The sequence below is a fragment of the Solea solea genome, chromosome 1, assembly GCF_958295425.1.
Source record: "Solea solea chromosome 1, fSolSol10.1, whole genome shotgun sequence".
Taxonomy (NCBI): Eukaryota; Metazoa; Chordata; class Actinopteri; order Pleuronectiformes; family Soleidae; genus Solea; species Solea solea.
The window spans coordinates 24,564,445-24,584,635 of NC_081134.1; the positions used below are offsets into that span (position 1 = coordinate 24,564,445).

The 20,191-nt window shown below is 40.4% G+C and overlaps 1 protein-coding gene across 1 annotated transcript in view; it reads right to left on the reverse strand.

The window, feature by feature from the left end:
- The window catches only part of LOC131452843 (junctophilin-1-like), a 38,368-nt gene that overhangs the window by 12,918 nt on the left and 5,259 nt on the right, over window positions 1-20,191 (reverse strand). The window contains exon 2 of the mRNA XM_058622426.1: window positions 4,176-4,935. Coding sequence (XP_058478409.1) covers window positions 4,176-4,935 — 760 coding nt within the window. The remainder of the gene's footprint in view (window positions 1-4,175; window positions 4,936-20,191) is intronic.

Sequence of the window (20,191 nt, forward strand, 5' to 3'; positions counted from 1 at the left end):
AATGTAATGTCCTGAAGTCAAGGAAACCAGACTCTGTGTATGTGTATGTGTGTGTGTTAGTGTGTGTTGCTGTGCGTCAGAAGTAAGTGCCTGTCTAAAAAAGGATGCTTATCAACAGCTGACAGGAATACAGTCTGACACACACACACACACACAGAGAGCGAGAGGTAAGACATGCTTGCACTCTCTCTCTCTCTCTCTCTCTCTCTCTCTCTCTCTCCCCCTCTCTCTCTCTCTCTCTCCTCACTTTGATCCCACTCCCTCTCTCCTTCCCTCCCTCACCACTTTGCCCAGTTGACGGGAAAAGTGATGGAAGCTGAAACCCGTCCACACGTTCCTGAGCTGTGACCAGTGTCTCCTGTTTCCTGCATTCTAGCAGCAGCTCTGGACTGTCTGAGCATGCAAACAAGGATAAGCACTGCCTGAGCTTGTGCGTAGTGTGAGAGAGACTGTGAGGGGTGAGCCCAGACGAGTCCATTTTAAAGTTTGCACAACATCTCTTTGGTGTGTTGAAGGTGATTTAGGTTTTCTTATTGGTCTGGTGCTCAGGTATGACGGAGTATTAGCGCCACACTGAAGAAAACCAGCTGCAACCTGTGACATGAGGAGCGTGGAGCATCTTGTGAAGATTTACGTTGGTTTGGTTCTTCATAAATTGTTTGGCACATTAGCATCACTATCTGGACTTTTTGTGAAAGATTGTGTAAGAAACTGCGTCTCCTCTGAAGAAAGAATGACACAGACTTGGGAGAAATGGCTGTTTCTGAACAGTTGAACGTCAATAAATGTTCATCAACTCTACACCTTGCTACTTCACTATATCACTCTCTTTCATTCATACACCTGCTGACCTTCATTCCTCTTCATTCCGACACATGTGTCCATCTCTCCAGCCAAACTCTTAGTTCACATCAGTGTCAGAGTCCATGGTGACTCACGCTCCTCCACTTGGTAACATGCATGCAGGGCTGGACCTCACAATATACTGTTTTACATCATTGACATAAATCAAATCCATATTTCTGTAATTGTTCACCAATGTCTTATGTTAAACAACACCGAAATACTTTTCCTGTGATTGGGTCACAGAGAGCTGTATTCTCATGTGACTGTCACTGATATCACAGTTACTGATAATTAGGTAAGAATGGCTCCACAGGTGGGCTAGGACATGAACTATGGCCATAACAAGCGTCCTGGATGCATGGCCACTTGTGATTGGCTCTCACAACATCTGGGTTGTATGCAAATAAATATGGATGTCATTTGTGTTTGCACAGCCAAAATTAAGTTTTTTACCAAACTGTACTTATGTGCAGTGTAAAATATTTTCAATGAGAGAAAAGAGTGAGAGAGAGAGAGAAAGAGAGAGAAGGAGAGAGAGAGAGAGCGAGAGAGAGGGAGGGAGGGGGAGAGAGAGAGAGTAAGGGAGAGAGAGAGAGGGTGGGAGAGAGAAAGAGAGAGACCACAGCTCTATTACTATTACTATCACTATCACTATTACTATCACTATTACCATTACTCTTACTATCACTATTACTATTACTATCACTATTACTATTAACATTGCCATTGCCATTGCCATTACTATCACTATCACTATCACTATTACCATTACATTTCTATTACCATTACTATTACTATTTTTATTATTATTATTATTATTATTATTATTACTATCACTATCACCATTACTATTACCATTACCATTACATTACTATTACTATTAATGTTCCTATTACTATTGCTATTACGATTACTATTGCTATTACCATTACCATTACCATTACTATTACTATCACTATTAGTATTACCACTACTCTTACTATCACTATCACTATCACTATTACTATTGCCGTTGCCATTACTATCACTATTACCATTTCATTACTATTACCATTACTATTACTATTATTATTATTACTATCACTATCACATTACATTACTATTACTATTACTATTAATGTTCCTATTACTATTACCATTACATTACATTACATTACATTACTGTTACTATTGCCATTACATTACTATTACCATTACTATTACCACTACTGTTAATGTTACTATTACCATTACTATTACTATTGCTATTGCTATTACTAATTACCATTACTATTAATGTTACTATTACTATTACCATTACCATTACTATTACTATTACAATTACTATTACATTACTATTACTATTACTATTAATGTTAATGTTAAAACGAGCCTCATCCTTCCTTCATCTACGGCTTGTACTTTTACACATGAGGAGCTGGAAAAAATCACAGATGGCGTTGGCACTGGGAGGCGTGTCCCACCCTGGACGAGATGATGAAGATGATAGTGTTGATCAATATTGTTATCAGTGATATCATTCTCAAATACAGCTGTCACACAACTGTTTCTTGTCTCTCTCTCTCCTCTATCTTCTCTCCTTCCCTTCCCCCTCCTTCCTCTCCTCTCTCCTACCTCAGCTTGTCAAGGCAGATGGTGGTGCTCTCTTAGTTTGGTTCTGTCAGTGAGTTCTTCCTGTTTTCTCTCCACTGTTGCCCAGGGCTTGCATGGATTGTGTTCCTGTTGTTGTTTTTTCTGTAATAATTGTGAGGCCTTGAGATCATGTATGTTATGCAAATAAGACTGAACTGAATTCAATTCAGAGCAAAAATGATTCTGCGGGATCTCGGATTTCTTCCCACAGTCCAAAATCATGCAGATTTGGTGATTAAGCAAATTGGACACTGTAAATTGAATTGTGTGTGAGTGTGTATGTGTCCCTGTGATGGACTGGTGTCCACGGTGTGACCCCACCTTTCGGCGCATGTCAGCTGGGATTGGCACCAGCACCTCCTCATGTGGAGGATAAAGAGTGAGAGTGAGTGTTTCTCCATCCTAGTGAAGCCTCATCAGTAACAGGTTGGGTAGTTTAAAGGTTTTAAATAGGGCTGAACCATTTTAAAATAATCATCTCATTGTGATTATTTTGACAGGAAGTACGATTGCGATATGATTCGTGATGTCAGAGGGAATGGAAGGATTAGTGTGTCACACGCAGCTCTGTGAGAAACGAAGACGTTCTCTTCAGTCTGCAGAATCAGACGTGTCGTAATCATTCATCTGAAATATGAAAGATATATGAAATATGAAAGATATTCTGACGCACATTTTGCAAATATTGCATCTCCTGCGATTTGACAATCGCAGTAAGCTGTGTTTTGTGTGTTGCGATTTCGATACAATTTGGATGAATTTTTCAGCCCTAGTTTTAAATAATTACAACTTGGGTTTTATTCTCCTAGTTTTGCTGACCACTAGGGCTACCACAAACGATTATTTTGATAGTCGACTAATCACCAATTGCTTTTTTTTTAGTCGATTAGACGACTAATCGGATCATACGTAAATTGAATTTATAACATACATACATTCAACTTTACTACACTGTTATAACGCTACAGAAAACACATGAAATATGTGTGCTAAGGCTAATGAATCAAATCGTCATCGCTAATGTCATATCTCATATCTCATATTGATAGCTGTAACGTTTACAGCTATCAATATGAGTAAGTAGTAAGTTAGCTCTTTGTTTACGCTAATGTTAGTAGCTAACTAGCCAGTTAGCTTAATGAGACGACGGTCCCTCTTCATCGTCGTTGTCAGCCACAACATGCATCCTTATCAGGTGCTCATGCAGCACACTTGTGCTGCCTTGAAAGGCAAGTTCTGTCTTGCAGATATTGCATTGCACACTTTTTTCTTTTGTTTTCTTAAAATGCTCCCACACTTTTGAGCTCCGTTGCCGCCGGGTAGCCATGATACCAGAGAGCCCGTCTGGTATAACTTCCGGTGACATCACGGCTGACCCAGATTACCACTACTGCGCATGTGTGTCAAGGACAGAAAGGCAGACAAGACAGTGGAAGGTGCCGCAGCAGTTTTGAGAGAGAAAACAAAGTTGTTGTTTTTTTAAAATGACGCGTCAACTATCAAATTAGACTAGTCGACTAATCGTGACAGCCCTACGGACCACAGATGTACAAATTATATTTCACAATCCAAAAGGACAAAGAAACATGTCGGACACCTTGGGTAATGTTTAAATCTGACAGTATGGGACATCTGAATGGACACCCAAATATAAAGGTGCACATAACATAGAAACAGTGATTTAGTTGTGGTTTTACCTCGAGATGGCAATCTCCACTTTGGTTCTGGCGATGGCTGCTGCTCTCAGTGCTCCCTCAACGGCTCGATCCACCTTCTGTTTGGTCTTGGTGCTCCTCAGCGGGATGAGGTGCTTCCTGAGACCTCTGGCCAGTGCGTTATTCTTGTACTTCCCTTCTTCTTTGGTGCCATCGGGAAAGATGGTGCAGCCGTAGCCATGGCGCTTATTGTTCAACCACTCGCCTTCGTACTTCATGCCGTTGGATCGCTCGGAGACGCCGAAGCCACTGCGCTTGTCGTTCTTCCACTCACCCATGTAGGACTCCGTGGTGGTGGCGTCCACGTTATCCTCCAGTGTCAGGTAGTCGTCGCTCGGCTCACCGTCTCCAAAGCTGATGGTGGAGTTGGCGTCGCTGGAACTGATGCGGCTCATGGTGGTGTCGCTGTGTGCTGAGCTGCGCTTGCTGGAAATCGAGGAGCGCGAGTCCGATTTGCGCAGTCGCTGGAGGCTGCCGAACAGGGAGCCACGGCGGAAAAGGCTCTTCTTCTTCTCTGAACCCTCTGCGTCTGAGTGGAAGTTGAGGACAAAGCCACCGCGTGTGCCTGCCGGGCCGTCGGACAGGCTGTCCCGCAGGACTGTACCGTTACTCTGCTCACTGCGCAGGGAGGCCAGCGAGGTGCGCAGAGGGGAGCGGATGACAGAGGCCATGCCGTACGGGACACTCTGACGTATGCCATAGCCATGACGCATCCCACCAGTCCACTGACCCTGGTACGTACCTGCAAGAACAGAGGCAGGGAGAGAGAAAGACTTACAGCACCATGTGGGAATACAGTGGTGGAGGCAGTAGACAAAAATTAGTGAGCACGGAGAATAGAAGCATAATTATACAAGAGTCGAGGCTTGTTTTACATACTGGCACCTGAAATGTTTACATTTAGATCCACTGGACCCAGAAGACTTTACCGGCTTATAGCAATGCATGACACAATTCATCCTGATGTGTAAAGATGGTGCTGAGATAGACACATATATTGAACCACGTTAAAGTTCCAAATCCATAATCTGATCTGAATGAGATGATAGTGATGAGCGTCTGATACACACAGCAAAGTTCATTGAAATCTTTGTGAGTTTTGACACACAAGTGCTGTGTGAGCGCACACACACACATACGATCCAACAGTCTTTCACTCGTGTATGAAATCGAAAGATTACTGTTCCAATGATATCTAGTGTCTTCTCACACTGACTTTAGTTACTTTTCATTGACAGTTGTTGGTTAACCTGTCAAAAAATCTCCAATTACAAGACAATGAATGACAGCGCAAGAGAGATCGCCATCGTTAAGTAACATATTAACATAACACAAGTAACATATTCACTGACTATACGGAAATGGGTGTTTGTATGCCTATTCACCTAAATGTGTTTCTGTGTGGACAGCCCCGGAGCCAACCTGACCATGTGGCCCTTTGCTCAAAGACAAAGAGGGCCATAAATCTCAGTCTCTTAAGGTCCCTTATCTTTCACACCTCAGTGGTCACTTTGTGACATGTGACCCCATGTGTCACCAACAATACAAATGCATCCAAGGGCCAGACATCAGCTCTTCAACTGAAGATCCTTCAGTTCGGAGCTAAACAAGGTCACAGCAGCAAGAGAACCCTCTCTGCTGATCTCCAATCAGGCCTGTTACCCTCCCATCAGAGGCAGTGACACCAGAGCCTGCTTAAGGATCAACCAAGGATCCAGAGCCAAGTCAGCTCCAACTAGCTAACCTGAGCAGCAGACACCAGAAACACAGTCTCTGGACCAACAGACACACTTGTTGCATCGTTCAAAGACTTGGTGTCAGGGCTCTTGAGCCTCACGTGTTGAGCACGACAGTCACAGCTTTTTGTTTTTTTGTCACACACTCCCGCCACACATTTGTGTTTTTCTCACACCGAAAAGAAATGATAACATAACTGCTATCGTTATGGAACCTGAGCAGTGCTCACTTTAGCAGATACTCCACCTTGTGGCCAAAATGAGAAAGCACACCTCTCTGTATGTGCGACTTCTCATCACAGAAACTATGTTGTGAGCTAAACTGCTGCACACAACAATACATATATATATATATATGTATATGTATATATATATATATATATATATATATATATATATATATATATATACATATATAATAATACATAAAAAACTGGACATTATAACCTTGTAACATTTGAAATGAAATAACCTGAAATATAGGAAGGGGGGTGTGGCTTATTCTGTCATCATTTCTTACACTCGTGCAGTCATATTTCCATCATCTGTTTTTGTTGTTGTTTCTTTTCTTTTTGAAATAACAGTTTGCAGTTGCAGTAAATACAGTTCCATCGTGGCATCGTTCATTTTAGTCAGGAGGCTACTTTTAGTTGTAATATTTAAATTTTAGATTTTATATCCTGGCCATGCAGACGTTAATCGTTACATTTGTCTGTTTCAAAGACCTCCGTCCTGAAGGCCTCAAAATCTGCCACCAACACAACACAACACACAATCATAGACCATCATCACCTCATCTCATTCCGCTCAGTGACACAGAGAAGGAAATAATCTACCTGGGTCATCATGGGAACCGAACATTGCACATACACGACCCAGAACGGAACTCTTACCTTCTAACACTTTTATTTCATTTTTCATTTTTGGTAACACTTTAGATTAGAGCAGTGGTTCTCAAAGTTTTTTCTGTTGGGCCCCCCTTTGGAGGAAGAAATTTCCCGGGGCGCCCTGACTCTCATGAAATTATAGCAATGTGTCAAGTATAACATTTATTGAATCAATATTAGAAGAAACTTTTCACTTTTCTTTCAATAATCTGTTGTGCAAATAACATTTTTGCTTTAGCAACACAAATAACCTCAATATTGCTTCATGAGAAAGCAATTTTCAAACAAAAATATGAAATGTGCAATTATAACTATAATAGTGTCATTTTTTAAACAATAAATATATTTGGATAACAAAGAATACTTTACCAATATCAATCATTTGCTGTGCAAATAAAAAAAACACAAATGCTGTCCCTGCTAATGTTTTGAGACACAACACACAGAAAGGTCTTTGGTGGCATTTTCTCGTCTTGGGTTTTGGTCGTTGTGAATCATTGTTGCGTTCGGCTGACGTTGGCTTGTTGTTAGTTTAGTTTTCTTTTTGCCCCTGTCAGAAACTTCTCTATTCTCCAAACCTTGTCACCAGTGTAGATGTTGTTGTGGTACGTCACTTTAATGAGTCACAGCGAGACCAAAAGTTCCACCTGCTAAACTTTAGTTAGGACAGAACTTGCGCCCCCCTTGGAAAGTCTCCACGCCCCCCAGGGGGGCCCGCCCCACAATTTGAAAAAGGCTGGAAAAAGTGGAATAACAAAACGACAGCAGCATTCCATAAACAGAAAATGATCCGCGATAATTACACAACACTTTTAAAGGAACTGGAATAGGGCTGAAACAACTGATTGATTATTCAATTATTAATTGATTAATAATTGAATCATTTATTAATCTTCAACTAAAAACAAGCTCCCTGATTCTTAAAGGTGAATATTTTCTGCTTTCTTTTCTCCAGAAAAAAAAAGAAATCATTCAAATATGTGGATAATTCAGTCTACTCTTCTAGTCATTTGTCATGTTGGGGGTCTCCTATAACATCTCAGTCTAAGATTGTCACAGTTATTTGAAAACTGAGACTCCTCCCACAAAACCTAGCTACAGGTCATATGCAGGAATTATGACTCATAAGTAAGTTTTTAAAATAGGCGCCCCTAGTGGTAGCATTTATAACAGCAGCCGGTGCCTTGGGTGAGGTTTCTACCAGCGGTTCACTTAGTGTTTAAAGTTACATTTTTATTAATCCCCTTAGGGAAAGTATTCCTCTGCATTTTGACCCATCCTAGAATTAGGATGGGTGGGCTGCCACACTGAGTAGCGCCCGGGGAGTATTGGGAGTTGGGTACCTTGCTCAGGGGTACCCCAGCCCTTTTTGGCCGGGTGGGGATTTGAACCGGCGACCTTCCGGTTACAAGTCATGATCCCTTTCCACTCCGCCACGGGCCAGGGCGTTGCCCGTTTCAAGTATTGTACTGTACTGTGGTGTGAGTGACGCTGTTCTTCTTCTTCTACTTTTGGCTTCTACCTTGAGGCCACAGCGGATCATCTGCCTGATAGATAATGTTCTTGTATAACAATAAAAATAAAAACTCATGAGAACGTCAAGTAGTGCACCCTGAGAAATGATTATAATAATAATAATAATGAATTGAACAGATAATGGATGGAACAGAATACCACCGTCTTGTGAGAAGTGCCGGTGTTTGAAACAGTCAAATTAAAAAGTCCTGGTACTGTGTCCTGCTCAGTCCAGCCCACTGGTTTATATTGAACTGTAAAGACAGTGATTTTAAAATGTGACACCATTTAAAACAGCACATTTCTAATTTCTGCATGAATTATTCAAGTTATATCAGTAATACAGTGAAAATGAGAGGAAATGTGAGTATTTGCTGTCGTGTGCGCCTCCACGTTTCAGGCTCCACTGTGAGTCTGGAGCGCTGTTGGTGCACACAAACAAACGCTCCCTCAGTCACACACAAATCCTGTTTTATCATTTTTGTTCCTGTTCATGAAGACCAAAGAGAGGCAATCACTAAAAGTTACACACTGCAGTGTTATTGATGCAAATAGAAAAAGTACACAACTATAATTAAAGTCACAAGGAAATGTCTTCTAGTGAAACACATACTGATGAAGCTGTCTTTAGATCTCATTCCCACACTGGCACAAGAATTCAATTCAACTTGACAGCTAGAAAAACCCTCAACAGTTTGTTACTGAGGTGGTGCAAGAGCATTTTTAACATGTAACATGAAGGCACAACCCACTCAGGTTAGGTTTTCTATTTCTGGTGTTACATTAAACTTGTTTCATTTCTGTTGCTTTATTTTACGTCTGTGTGATTTGTCCTCATGGATCTGTAAAGTTGTTTTGTTGTTAATATGGACCATGAACAATCCATTCAGAAATAATGCACCCTCGTTAAAAACTGGAGGGCGCTTCGGCAGCATATCTCTGTTCTGTTTCACAGCAGCCATAGCATCACAGCAGCTAAACTGTAGAGCTGCAACTAATGATTATTTTCATAATCGATGAATCTGGCGATTATTTTCTCAATTAATCGTTTGGTCCATAAAATATCAGAAAACCTTAGAAAATGTTGATCGGCATTCGTCAAACCTGGAAATGATGATGTTCTCAAATATCTTGTTTTGTCCATAAACCAAAATGATTCACTTTTAATGATTTCTTTGTTATCCAGAGCAAAGAAATGAAGACAATACTCACATTTAAGAAGCTTAAACAATCGGAAATCTTGTTTTAATCATTAAAAAAGCTTCAAACCGATTAATGGATTATCAAAATAGTTGTCGATTAATTTAGTAATGGATTAATAATGGATTCATCGATTAATTGTTTCAGCTCTACTAAACTGTATCATTGGTTACAACTAAAATCGTAAAAACATTTGTTGAGGTAAAGTGTTTATTTTTTGAATTCTTAAGCAGGACTTCTAATGTACAAACAACCCTGTTGTCAGACCAGGTACAGTAGCACATGCACAGTTACATGCAGTATTCAAGCTGTAACAAGGCTTTAATCTACCATTTAAATACTTTTTTTTAAATTGTCAGTTTGTTCTTATGAAATTTCGGTGTTTTTCATCTTTTCAATAAAACTGATACTTTTTGAATTTATATTAAATCCATCCTTTCAGAGAGGATGTGGCTGTGTGGGTACAGTGAGTGTGTGTGTGATGTGTGTGATTAAATAACAGCAGCAGCAGTGACTCAGAGGGCCGTGTGCTAAACGTTCAAAAATAAAGCACCTCTGTTCACACGAGAGTTGATCCAGACTTATCGTCGCTCAGTTACGAGCTCGGGATACGCCGAGGTGTATCGGCACCACAGAGGTTCCCAACTACAGAAACAGGAACACAAGCATTGACTTCTGATTGGCTAACACTGTGGCTCTGGCAGCAGCAGCAACACAACAAAAGAACAACAGTACTTTAGTTTGTTTAGCTTGTGTTTTCGACCCAGCTTATACAGTAGAACCAACTTCTCATTGTGTTCACACTTGATTTATGAGCCAAACGACAAGAAGACTCAAAGCTCTCTGCGCTACAGTTGTGCCATTCAGACACATTCACATTCACACACACGCACATTCACACACATTCACATTCACACACATTCACATTCACACCGTGTCTTTTCTATCACACATTATTTGTATTATTACAAATTCTGCATCAGTTCTCAGCAGCAATTCTGGGTTCAGTGTAGCCCTAATATTAAGATGGCCCTCCCTACTTTATTCAGTGCAGACATATGGTATCTCAGGAGATCATATGGCCGTGGATTCATTATTTTCATACCAGTTGCAAAAACAGCGAACAGAGTTGAATGAGACATTATGATCAAAGTGTCTCCTGCACTGTAAAACCAGAATGTCTCCCACTGACTTACAGGAGACCACCTGTCCATCTTGGTCTGACAAGTACGCATTCCAACAGGTTGAACTTAAAACAGTCGTGGTTCTAATAGCATCAGCAGCAGTGAGCGCCTTCCGTGGCCTCGTGTGGAGAGTTCAGGCTTCAGCTGGAGAATGTGAGAATGTGCTATTTTAAATGATGGAAGTAACTGGAGACACTGGGAAGTCTGTTGGGTGGCAGTGGCCAAACATAACTCCAGCCGCTATCTTGCTATGTGGTCTAAGGCTTCTCCACAGTGGCTCAGCTGAGACACGAGCCATGAGTCCACAGAAGACACTTCTTTACTTCTTTACTGTGGAAAACTGATTTCCACTGCTTTGATTTCACACTTTTACACTTTGAGCATTTTGGATCAATTTATGTATTTAGTGGAGTCCACACGGTTGGTGTAGTGGGGGGGGGGGAGTCAGTCCTGCCTTTGCAGCATACACAACCCAGTTGGAACAAGGATGGAGTTTGCATGTTCTCCCCGTGTGGGTGTGTTTTCTCCGGCTTCCTCACGCAGTCCAAAAACATGCAGTATGTGGATGAGGTCAATTGGACACTTTAAATTGACCGTAGGTGTGAGTGTGAGCGTGAACGGTTGTTTGTCTCAACCCTCATGTGGAGGACAAAGCGGTAGAAGACGGATGAGTGTTTGCTATAAATAGTAACATGCTGTCTATGACATGTTATGCCAGTCATCTTACACCTGAGCAGCCACTCAAGCCTCGTTTGAACAAGATTTTTCATGCAGCACCTGAGGTTTTATCCATCCTTGTCCTTGTTTTCTTATCTGTGCACAAGATTGTTGTCGGCCTTGAATATAAATATAAAAATATAATATAAAAATCTTTCTTCACACTTGCTCTCATGTTGCACACCTGTAGTAATTCCTTATGTCACAGACACATTAGAATTTGTCACAGTGGGATTTGTGGACTTTTTTGTCGATGTGCCAATAACTGATACAAACACTTTTTTCCTGAGCCCAACTGGTCAAAGGTCATTTAGTCTCTTTTATATTAAAAACATTTTCAATGCAATTATGCATTTTTTTTAAATGAATTTTAATGAACAATATATGATCTATTTAATATATTTATATATAAATCCTGTATTTAGATTTTTTTTGTTTTGAAAGTAATTTATAACATAAACACATCATAATTGCAACGTAAGACTTATCATACTAATCTACACACACACACACACGACACTAACTCAATATAGCACATTAAACACGACCTGATACATTTAATATTTTCAGCACCACTTCCTGATAAGGATAAGGCACCTTTTAATATGGTCTGTGAGCTTTAATCAATGGCTAACTTAATAATATTTGGGTTGCCTCCTTTCCATAAGAAAGTCCTTAATAAAGGATCACATGTTACACACAGTATGATAAGTGCAGCGCAAAAATGACTCATTGTAATTCTAAACTCACTAGGGTTCAATTTAACCACACTAAACCAGGCTGATGTTAATATACGTATGTCTGTAGAACTTTCGCCCTCGTGACACAGTTCAATTCGGCTTTCGATCAGGTTACTCCGGAGAGGAAATATACTGCCGTGGAGTCAGAAAGAGGCCACAAGAAGACAACTGGATCGAAAAACTTAATAGACTCAGAGAGGCTGTATATGCTTGGAAAGCTATTGGCCATACGTAAAAGAGAAATGGACACTCCTTTTGACATTGGAAGATAAAAAGGAGGTACTGATGGATGAGTGGGCATGCCCCCGGGATAACGAACGGGGAAATGGGCAGATCCGACCAGTAACCCGTGTTAATACCATCCCACCTGTTCACACCCACTCGGCTATTGTTTCTCCGCCTGAGTACTGCATGTGTTACCAGCCATCCTCCGCAGCCTCAACAACCTAACTGTAGACCTAATGTCAGTTTGCTCGACCCCCAACCCTCACTAGTATGCCAGGACTTCACACTACTCCCGTCCACTTCAGCATGGGACGAAGGAGCACTGTGCCCACCAGCAACTTCGGTACAGTCACGGGAGGAGACAGCACTCAGTGGGCCCAACCCAAAGCAAAGGTCACACCGATAAGCTTGCCTAAGTTCTCCGGGAACGAGAGGCTGAGAGTATCCAGGCGCAGGCGGGTCCCACAGAGTCCTTTGAAGTGGAGCAGAAGAAACTGAAGGGTCAAGTGACAGAGTTACAGGAAGTAACGGAAGTCAATGTCAAGAAGGTAGAGGAGCAGAGTAAACTGAGGGCCAAGATGCCTGAGTTCAGCAGGGAGCTGAGCTCTGAAAAGACCAGGAGACCTTGGTGCAAAGTCAGGAGAATCTCACTAAGCTTCAGTCTGACTTCTACCAGAAAGAGTCAGAAGAAGAAGAGTCTACTCTGCATCAAGACCTCAAGGCACCAGATAAAGACTGAGCTTAGCACAGGAGGACTTGGCTACCAACACCAGCCAACTCCTGCTAACCACACCACTGCTAACTCCAAACCAGACATGTTTGGAGGCTCAGACAAAGGAACTGAAGAGAAGCCACAGCTCATTGGAGCCAGAGCTCACTAAACAAGAGCAGAAGCACCTGGTGATACTGTCTTTTGAGAGCAGACTTTCTGAGAAAATGCTAACACAGTGGCTTGCGCATGTGAGCAGCCTCAAAAAATATGCCTTCCCGGGAAACCATTTCGAGAGGCTCTTATTGTTCCTGAAAGGCAGAGTAAAGCTTTTGAAGTTCAGCGAGCCAATCCCCATTTACACTTCTGAGAGACCCAGCTGCCATGAGAAGCCGGTCGATTGGAGGAGGATCCTAGAGGGAGTGGAGAAGATCCTGAAAGCAAGGGGCTTCTACCTCAAGCCCTGGGTCCGGTCTGGTCAAAGTGGGAGGAAGGACGAGGCAAAGCCTGACCAAATGACTCTCCTTACTGAAGGAGAAGTGGATGTAAAAGCACCAAACCCATTAACTCGTCGCGTCCTACTGAGCCAGAACACTGGATTGTACGACCCCATCGATCTAACAAAACATGTGAAGCAAAAAGGTGTGATTCTTGTGAGGAAGGCCTCCCAAGAAGCTGGCAAGCTCACTAAGGACACTTGGGATAAATCCCTCTCCGACGAGCTCCGAGGGAAAGCAATTGAGCTGTGGCAAAAGGGTCCCGAGTTCCTGTCTAGTCCAGTCGAAGATTGGCCAATGAAGTCTGCCACAAAAGTGGCAGCTGATGCTACAGAGACAGTGAGTAAACTCTAGAAGAAAGACTTTACAGCAGTTCTCACCAGAACCCAAGCACAGACGTTGTTAAATTCCGGTAGTGAAGGCCGGAATTTCACAGATAGGGTTAGCAGGTCTCTAGCAGGGCTCCAGTCGGCAGGATATGAGACAAAATCGATCCCTGTTGAGACCAAGAAAGATGAGACACTGTGGGGAGCCGCACTCATAGTCCAAGGGCGTCTGAAAAGGTACAGCCCTCTAGCTAAGCTCTGTGGAGGGGTCAGTTATGCCCGAAAGGCTGTAAAGAAGTGGTTTGCTCGTATAGGGAGAGCCCCTATTCCAGCAAAGTGGGAGGTAGTACTGACAGTGACCGAACTTGAAACTGCATTCCAAGATCCCCCTACGTCATCCCGCTACGTCATCAGAGACACTGTGAGATGAGGAATAAAGATGAAAGTCTGGGGCGTGGTGTTCAGTTGCATGGCTTCGAGAGCAAAGCATGCTGACATTGTGGAAGATCTGTCGACGGATGGATTCCTAAAGGCGTACCAGCGCTTCACAGCTCTCAGGGGTCACCCAAGAAAACTTTGGTCGGATCAAGGGACCAACTTCGTGGGCGCCAAGCCAGTTTTAAAGGAACTCTAGAATTCCTAAACAACATCAACAAGGATCAAGTCCAGAAGAAAGCAACCGCCGCTGGGACTGACTGGTCATGGGTGTTTCACCCAGCAGACTCTCCCCACCAAAACGGAGCAGCTGAAGCGGCGGTCCGTACACTCAAGAGAACATTGAGCAACATTGGGGTGGAAGGTAACCTGACAGCACTGGAGTTCCAGATTCTCCTCTGCCTGGCAGCTTATCTGTCAAACGAGAGACCAATCGGCGCGCGAGTCCAGGTACAAGACGAGACCATGGAGTCATCACTCCCAACTCACTTCTGCTTGGCCGTGCTGGACCTAGCGGGGACACTTGAGGGTTCGAGCACCTGACTTACCCCGTTGCGCGCCTGAGAGTGGTCCAGATCGAGGTCGACAAGTTCTGGAAGCGGTGGAGCCAGCTGGCGGGCCCGGGCCTCTTCGTTCGACAGAAGTGGCATGCACCCGTAAGGAATGTCGCAGTGGGAGACTTAGTGTGGTTGGCTGACCAGAATGCACTGAGAGGCCAGTTTAGGCTTGGTGGAGTTGTGGAGGCCCATCCTGATGTGAAAGGCGTAGTACGAGACGTGAAAGTGAGGACGTGCCAAAGTTGTCTAGTTTTCGGCGGACAGAGTAGGAAAGGCAAAGAGATGGAGAACTGCCCCTCCACCATCCTTCACAGAGATGTTAGGAGGCTGGTGGTTCTGTTACCAGTGGAGGAACAGAAATAGATTCCCCACCACATGATGGTTTCTGGATCCGTCCAGAAATCCCCATCACGTGGTGTGTTTCGGAAAAGGATCAAGACCCCCCCCTCCACCATCCTCCCTGAGTACGTCTGGAGGTTGGTGGTGTTTTGGTAAAGGATGCCACTGTGTTATCAAGGACAATGTGTTAATGGACAGTGAAACCTTTATTTGTCATTTTGTGTGTAACACGTTCGTACCCAGCGATGTAGCTTTATGTACCCATTTTGAAAGGTAACATTCTTAGTTGTTGTGGCCTAGGCCAAGTGGGAGGTGTAGAACTTTCTAGCAGGCAAAGCTGTTTATCTTTCATTCTATTTATCTGTTTATTGTTGTAATTGATATCAAAGCACCGTAGCCTTTAAAGTGCCTTAAAGGTGCATTGTCAAAGCCATTTTTTGTTATATATTAACCTTCGTATGTGCCTTTGTAAGTGGCTTTGTGAATCTATCTATCATCAGAACCTGTACGACTTATCGGTTTTACAACCTAATTAACTCTAGTTAGTAGCTAACTACTAACTGTCTAAACTAACTACTAACTGACTGCTGTCTAACTGCTATTTAACTGTGTATGTGGAATAAACCTTCAGAAAGACAGTCGAGTTGTGCCCGCCATACTTGTTCTGGTTACCCTTTCCAGAAGGGAGTATTGAGCTGAAAGGATCAGCCAGCAGAAATCTGGACAATGTCCCAGACAAAATAACAGCGATTAAAATGCTGTTTTACATGATCAGTGCAGTCTCACAAAGCCAAATAGATACAATTCTGATACACACACCCTGAAAACATCGCCACAAAGTAAGATGGATCAACTCCTGCCACAATAATGTGCAGAGGAGAGCTAAAGATAGAGTGAGTGGGAGACACAGTGAGGCAGAGAGAGAGCTCCACAAACCATTTAGATGGAAGAATATTACTGTCATATAGAGTATGATCAAACAGCTGAGGAACAATTATCAAGTTATCAAACATGTCATGTTGATAAATGCAAAAACGTTGTCTTGTAATTACACCAATTTGTTCTGCGCTGTATTTTATTTTATAGAATTAACAAATACAATGAAACGTATCATAAAAAAGTGCATTGTCTTTTATAAGAATAATGACTGCAAGCTATTTTTATCGCCAAGCTGTTACCACAAACAGTTCTGCTCAGAAAAGGTTTATAAGAGGCTCTTATTTTAAAAAATGCTTTCTGCAGGGATCCTCGGGGTACGCTAGCTTATACTACACAAACCAAGGATAACACAAAACAGTCATTTTATTAGGGATGCATGATGTTATCAGCATCACGTAAGCATCGTGCAAGTGGAGAGGGAACTTGGCTCGTAACTGGAGGGTTACAGGTTTGAGTCCCCACCAGGTCTGAAGGCTGGGGTAGGCTCCCTCAGCAAGGTGTCCAAAAAAAAACATTTGCTACCCGGGCGCTGCTCAGTGGCTGCTGCCCCCTGCTCCTAATTCTAGGAGGGATTCTAGTAGAGGATGGGTTAAATGCAGAGAAGGAATTTCCATAAGGGGACAAATAAAGTACAAATTATATACAAAGTATTGGCTTTAAAACCTGCCTAGATCTGCTGATATGACTAATAACTAAAATAGTAGGCTGAATAAGCTTCTACCTCCTTGACCTCTATGCCAGTGCCCCAGTTATCAGTTATAAAGTTATAAAGTTTTAAAGTTCAGTTATCAGTTATAAAGTTATAAAGTTCAGTTATCAGTTATAAAGTTCAGTTATCAGTTATCAGTTATCAGTTATAAAGTTATAAAGTTCAGTTATCAGTTATAAAGTTATAAAGTTATAAAGTTCAGTTATCAGTTATCAGTTATCAGTTATAAAGTTATAAAGTTATAAAGTTATAAAGTTATAAAGTTCAGTTATCAGTTATAAAGTTATAAAGTTCAGTTATCAGTTATCAGTTATCAGTTATCAGTTATAAAGTTATAAAGTTCAGTTATCAGTTATAAATTATAAAGTTCAGTTATCAGTTATAAAGTTATAAAGTTCAGTTATCAGTTACAAAGTTATAAAGTTCAGTTATCAGTTACAAAGTTATAAAGTTCAGTTATCAGTTATAAAGTTATAAAGTTTTAAAGTTCAGTTATCAGTTATAAAGTTATAAAGTTTTAAAGTTCAGTTATAAAGTTCAGTTATCAGTTATCAGTTATCAGTTATAAAGTTATAAAGTTCAGTTATCAGTTATAAAGTTCAGTTATCAGTTATAAAGTTATAAAGTTATAAAGTTCAGTTATCAGTTATCAGTTATCAGTTATCAGTTATAAAGTTATAAAGTTATAAAGTTATAAAGTACAGTTATCAGTTATAAAGTTATAAAGTTCAGTTATCAGTTATCAGTTATCAGTTATAAAGTTATAAAGTTCAGTTATCAGTTATCAGTTATCAGTTATAAAGTTATAAAGTTCAGTTATCAGTTATAAAGTTATAAAGTTCAGTTATCAGTTACAAAGTTATAAAGTTCAGTTATCAGTTACAAAGTTATAAAGTTTAGTTATCAGTTATCAGTTATCAGTTATAAAGTTATAAAGTTCAGTTATCAGTTATAAAGTTATAAAGTTATAAAGTTCAGTTATCAGTTATAAAGTTATAAAGTTCAGTTATCAGTTATAAAGTTATAAAGTTATAAAGTTCAGTTATCAGTTATAAAGTTCAGTTATCAGTTATAAAGTTATAAAGTTCAGTTATCAGTTATCAGTTATCAGTTATAAAGTTATAAAGTTATAAAGTTATAAAGTTATAAAGTTCAGTTATCAGTTATAAAGTTATAAAGTTATAAAGTTCAGTTATTAGTTATCAGTTATCAGTTATCAGTTATAAAGTTATAAAGTTCAGTTATCAGTTATAAAGTTATAAAGTTCAGTTATCAGTTATAAAGGTATAAAGTTCAGTTATCAGTTATAAAGTTATAAAGTTATAAAGTTATAAAGTTCAGTTATCAGTTATAAAGTTATAAAGTTATAAAGTTATAAAGTTCAGTTTTCAGTTATAAAGTTCAGTTATCAGTTATAAAGTTATAAAGTTATAAAGTTATAAAGTTCAGTTTTCAGTTATAAAGTTATAAAGTTCAGTTATCAGTTATAAAGTTATAAAGTTAAGTTATCAGTTATCAGTAATAAAGTTATAAAGTTCAGTTATAAAGTTATCAGTTATAAAGTTCAGTTATAAAGTTATCAGTTATAATGTTATAAAGTTCACGTATAAAGTTATAAAGTTCAGTTATAAAGTTATCAGTTATAATGTTATCAGTTATAATGTTCAGTTATAAAGTTATCAGTTATAATGTTATCAGTTATAATGTTCAGATATAAAGTTATCAGTTATAAAGTTATGAAGTTCAGTGCTTGATTCTACACTTCCCATGATGCAACTGGGTTGCATAATTTACCGGACCCTGGTCAAATCCTTGCTTAAATGTCAATGTGTGTCCATGTCGGTGTCACCTGCTCCTGAATATAATGGAATCTTGAGCTACATCTCAGTATGGAGTATAACTAAGCCATCACCACAACAACTGGGCAGACTGTGAAAGTGAAAACGAACATGTCAGATTATCTTTCTACTTGAGGTTGTGCACAGTGGAAATACTGTATCATTAAATGATAAATGCTATTTCTCACCACACATTGAAATCACAGGGTACCACACGATGTGATGTGATACACGATACATAGTCCACGATACCAATAATATCATGATACAGCGATTCTCTGATAATCAATATAATGCAAGACAATCATATAGTGATACACTGCGATATCTGTCTAACATCTGTTATTTATCACGATAAATTCATTTGTTATTTATTTGTAATGGATTGACAGCCCTAGTTTTTACACTTCTTACTGATTAAAAGTGCATGTTTGTAATTTGAGTTTTATTTTGAGACACAATGACGTCAATAAAATCACGATTGTTCTAACTTTAGTTAGGTATTAGGGATGGGTCAAAATATCGATTTGGTGACATATCATTGTCCTTCCTCGTGCAATACAGTAAGTGAAAGGCCAGGGCAAACATCATTATATCACTGACACAGAGGTTGATCATAATTCTCACGCCACACAGTCAATAACCACAGTGTCGCCGGGAAGCTGGGATGATCCTGCCGGTGTCGCGCCTCTCTGGGAGAACTATCGGTGGCAAATCTCAGAAGGCCGGCCTCGTGGGAACCAAACACAAATGTGCCAAAAAGTCAAGTGCAAGTGCTGAATGAGATCATATAATATTTATAACATTTGTAACATTTATAACAGCGTTTTTATAATTATTGTTTATTGAATTCTTGTACTGTCCTGTTTTTGACCTCTGACCTTTTAATTTCGGGGCAATAAAGTTTTAATTTATTAATTAGTTTAGAATTACAATGAACTTTCTATAATGTCTTCACATTTCACTCAGGAGCTGAAATCAACGTAAACCTAATCGTGACATTTTAAGCCATGTATTAACGAGCCATATGTTTAGTTATTATCACGGTGTCTTTCAACAAGAGAAAATAAAATAAAGAGCCGAGTTCAGAAACGTCTTCAGGGTAGAGTCGGTGATATTACCACAGCTTCTTATTTAGGCGTAAATGTGATGACAAAGCAGTGGTGACTAAACGGGTAAACTGAGCCTCCTCTGCTTCTAGAACATGGCCGAGCACCTGCTGCTGTCTGTCATCGCCACTTTAAAGCAACACTACGTGCCTTTCTGGACATTTAAAGCTCAAACAGACAAATGTGAGCGTCTTCAACTCCCAACAAGCTCAACAGTAATGCTGTTGTCCAGCAAAACTACATTAGGGCTACAACTGACTATTATATTAATAATCCATTATTTGTCAGAAAATATTGATCTGTGCTTTGCCAAACCTTGAAATGATGACCTTCTCA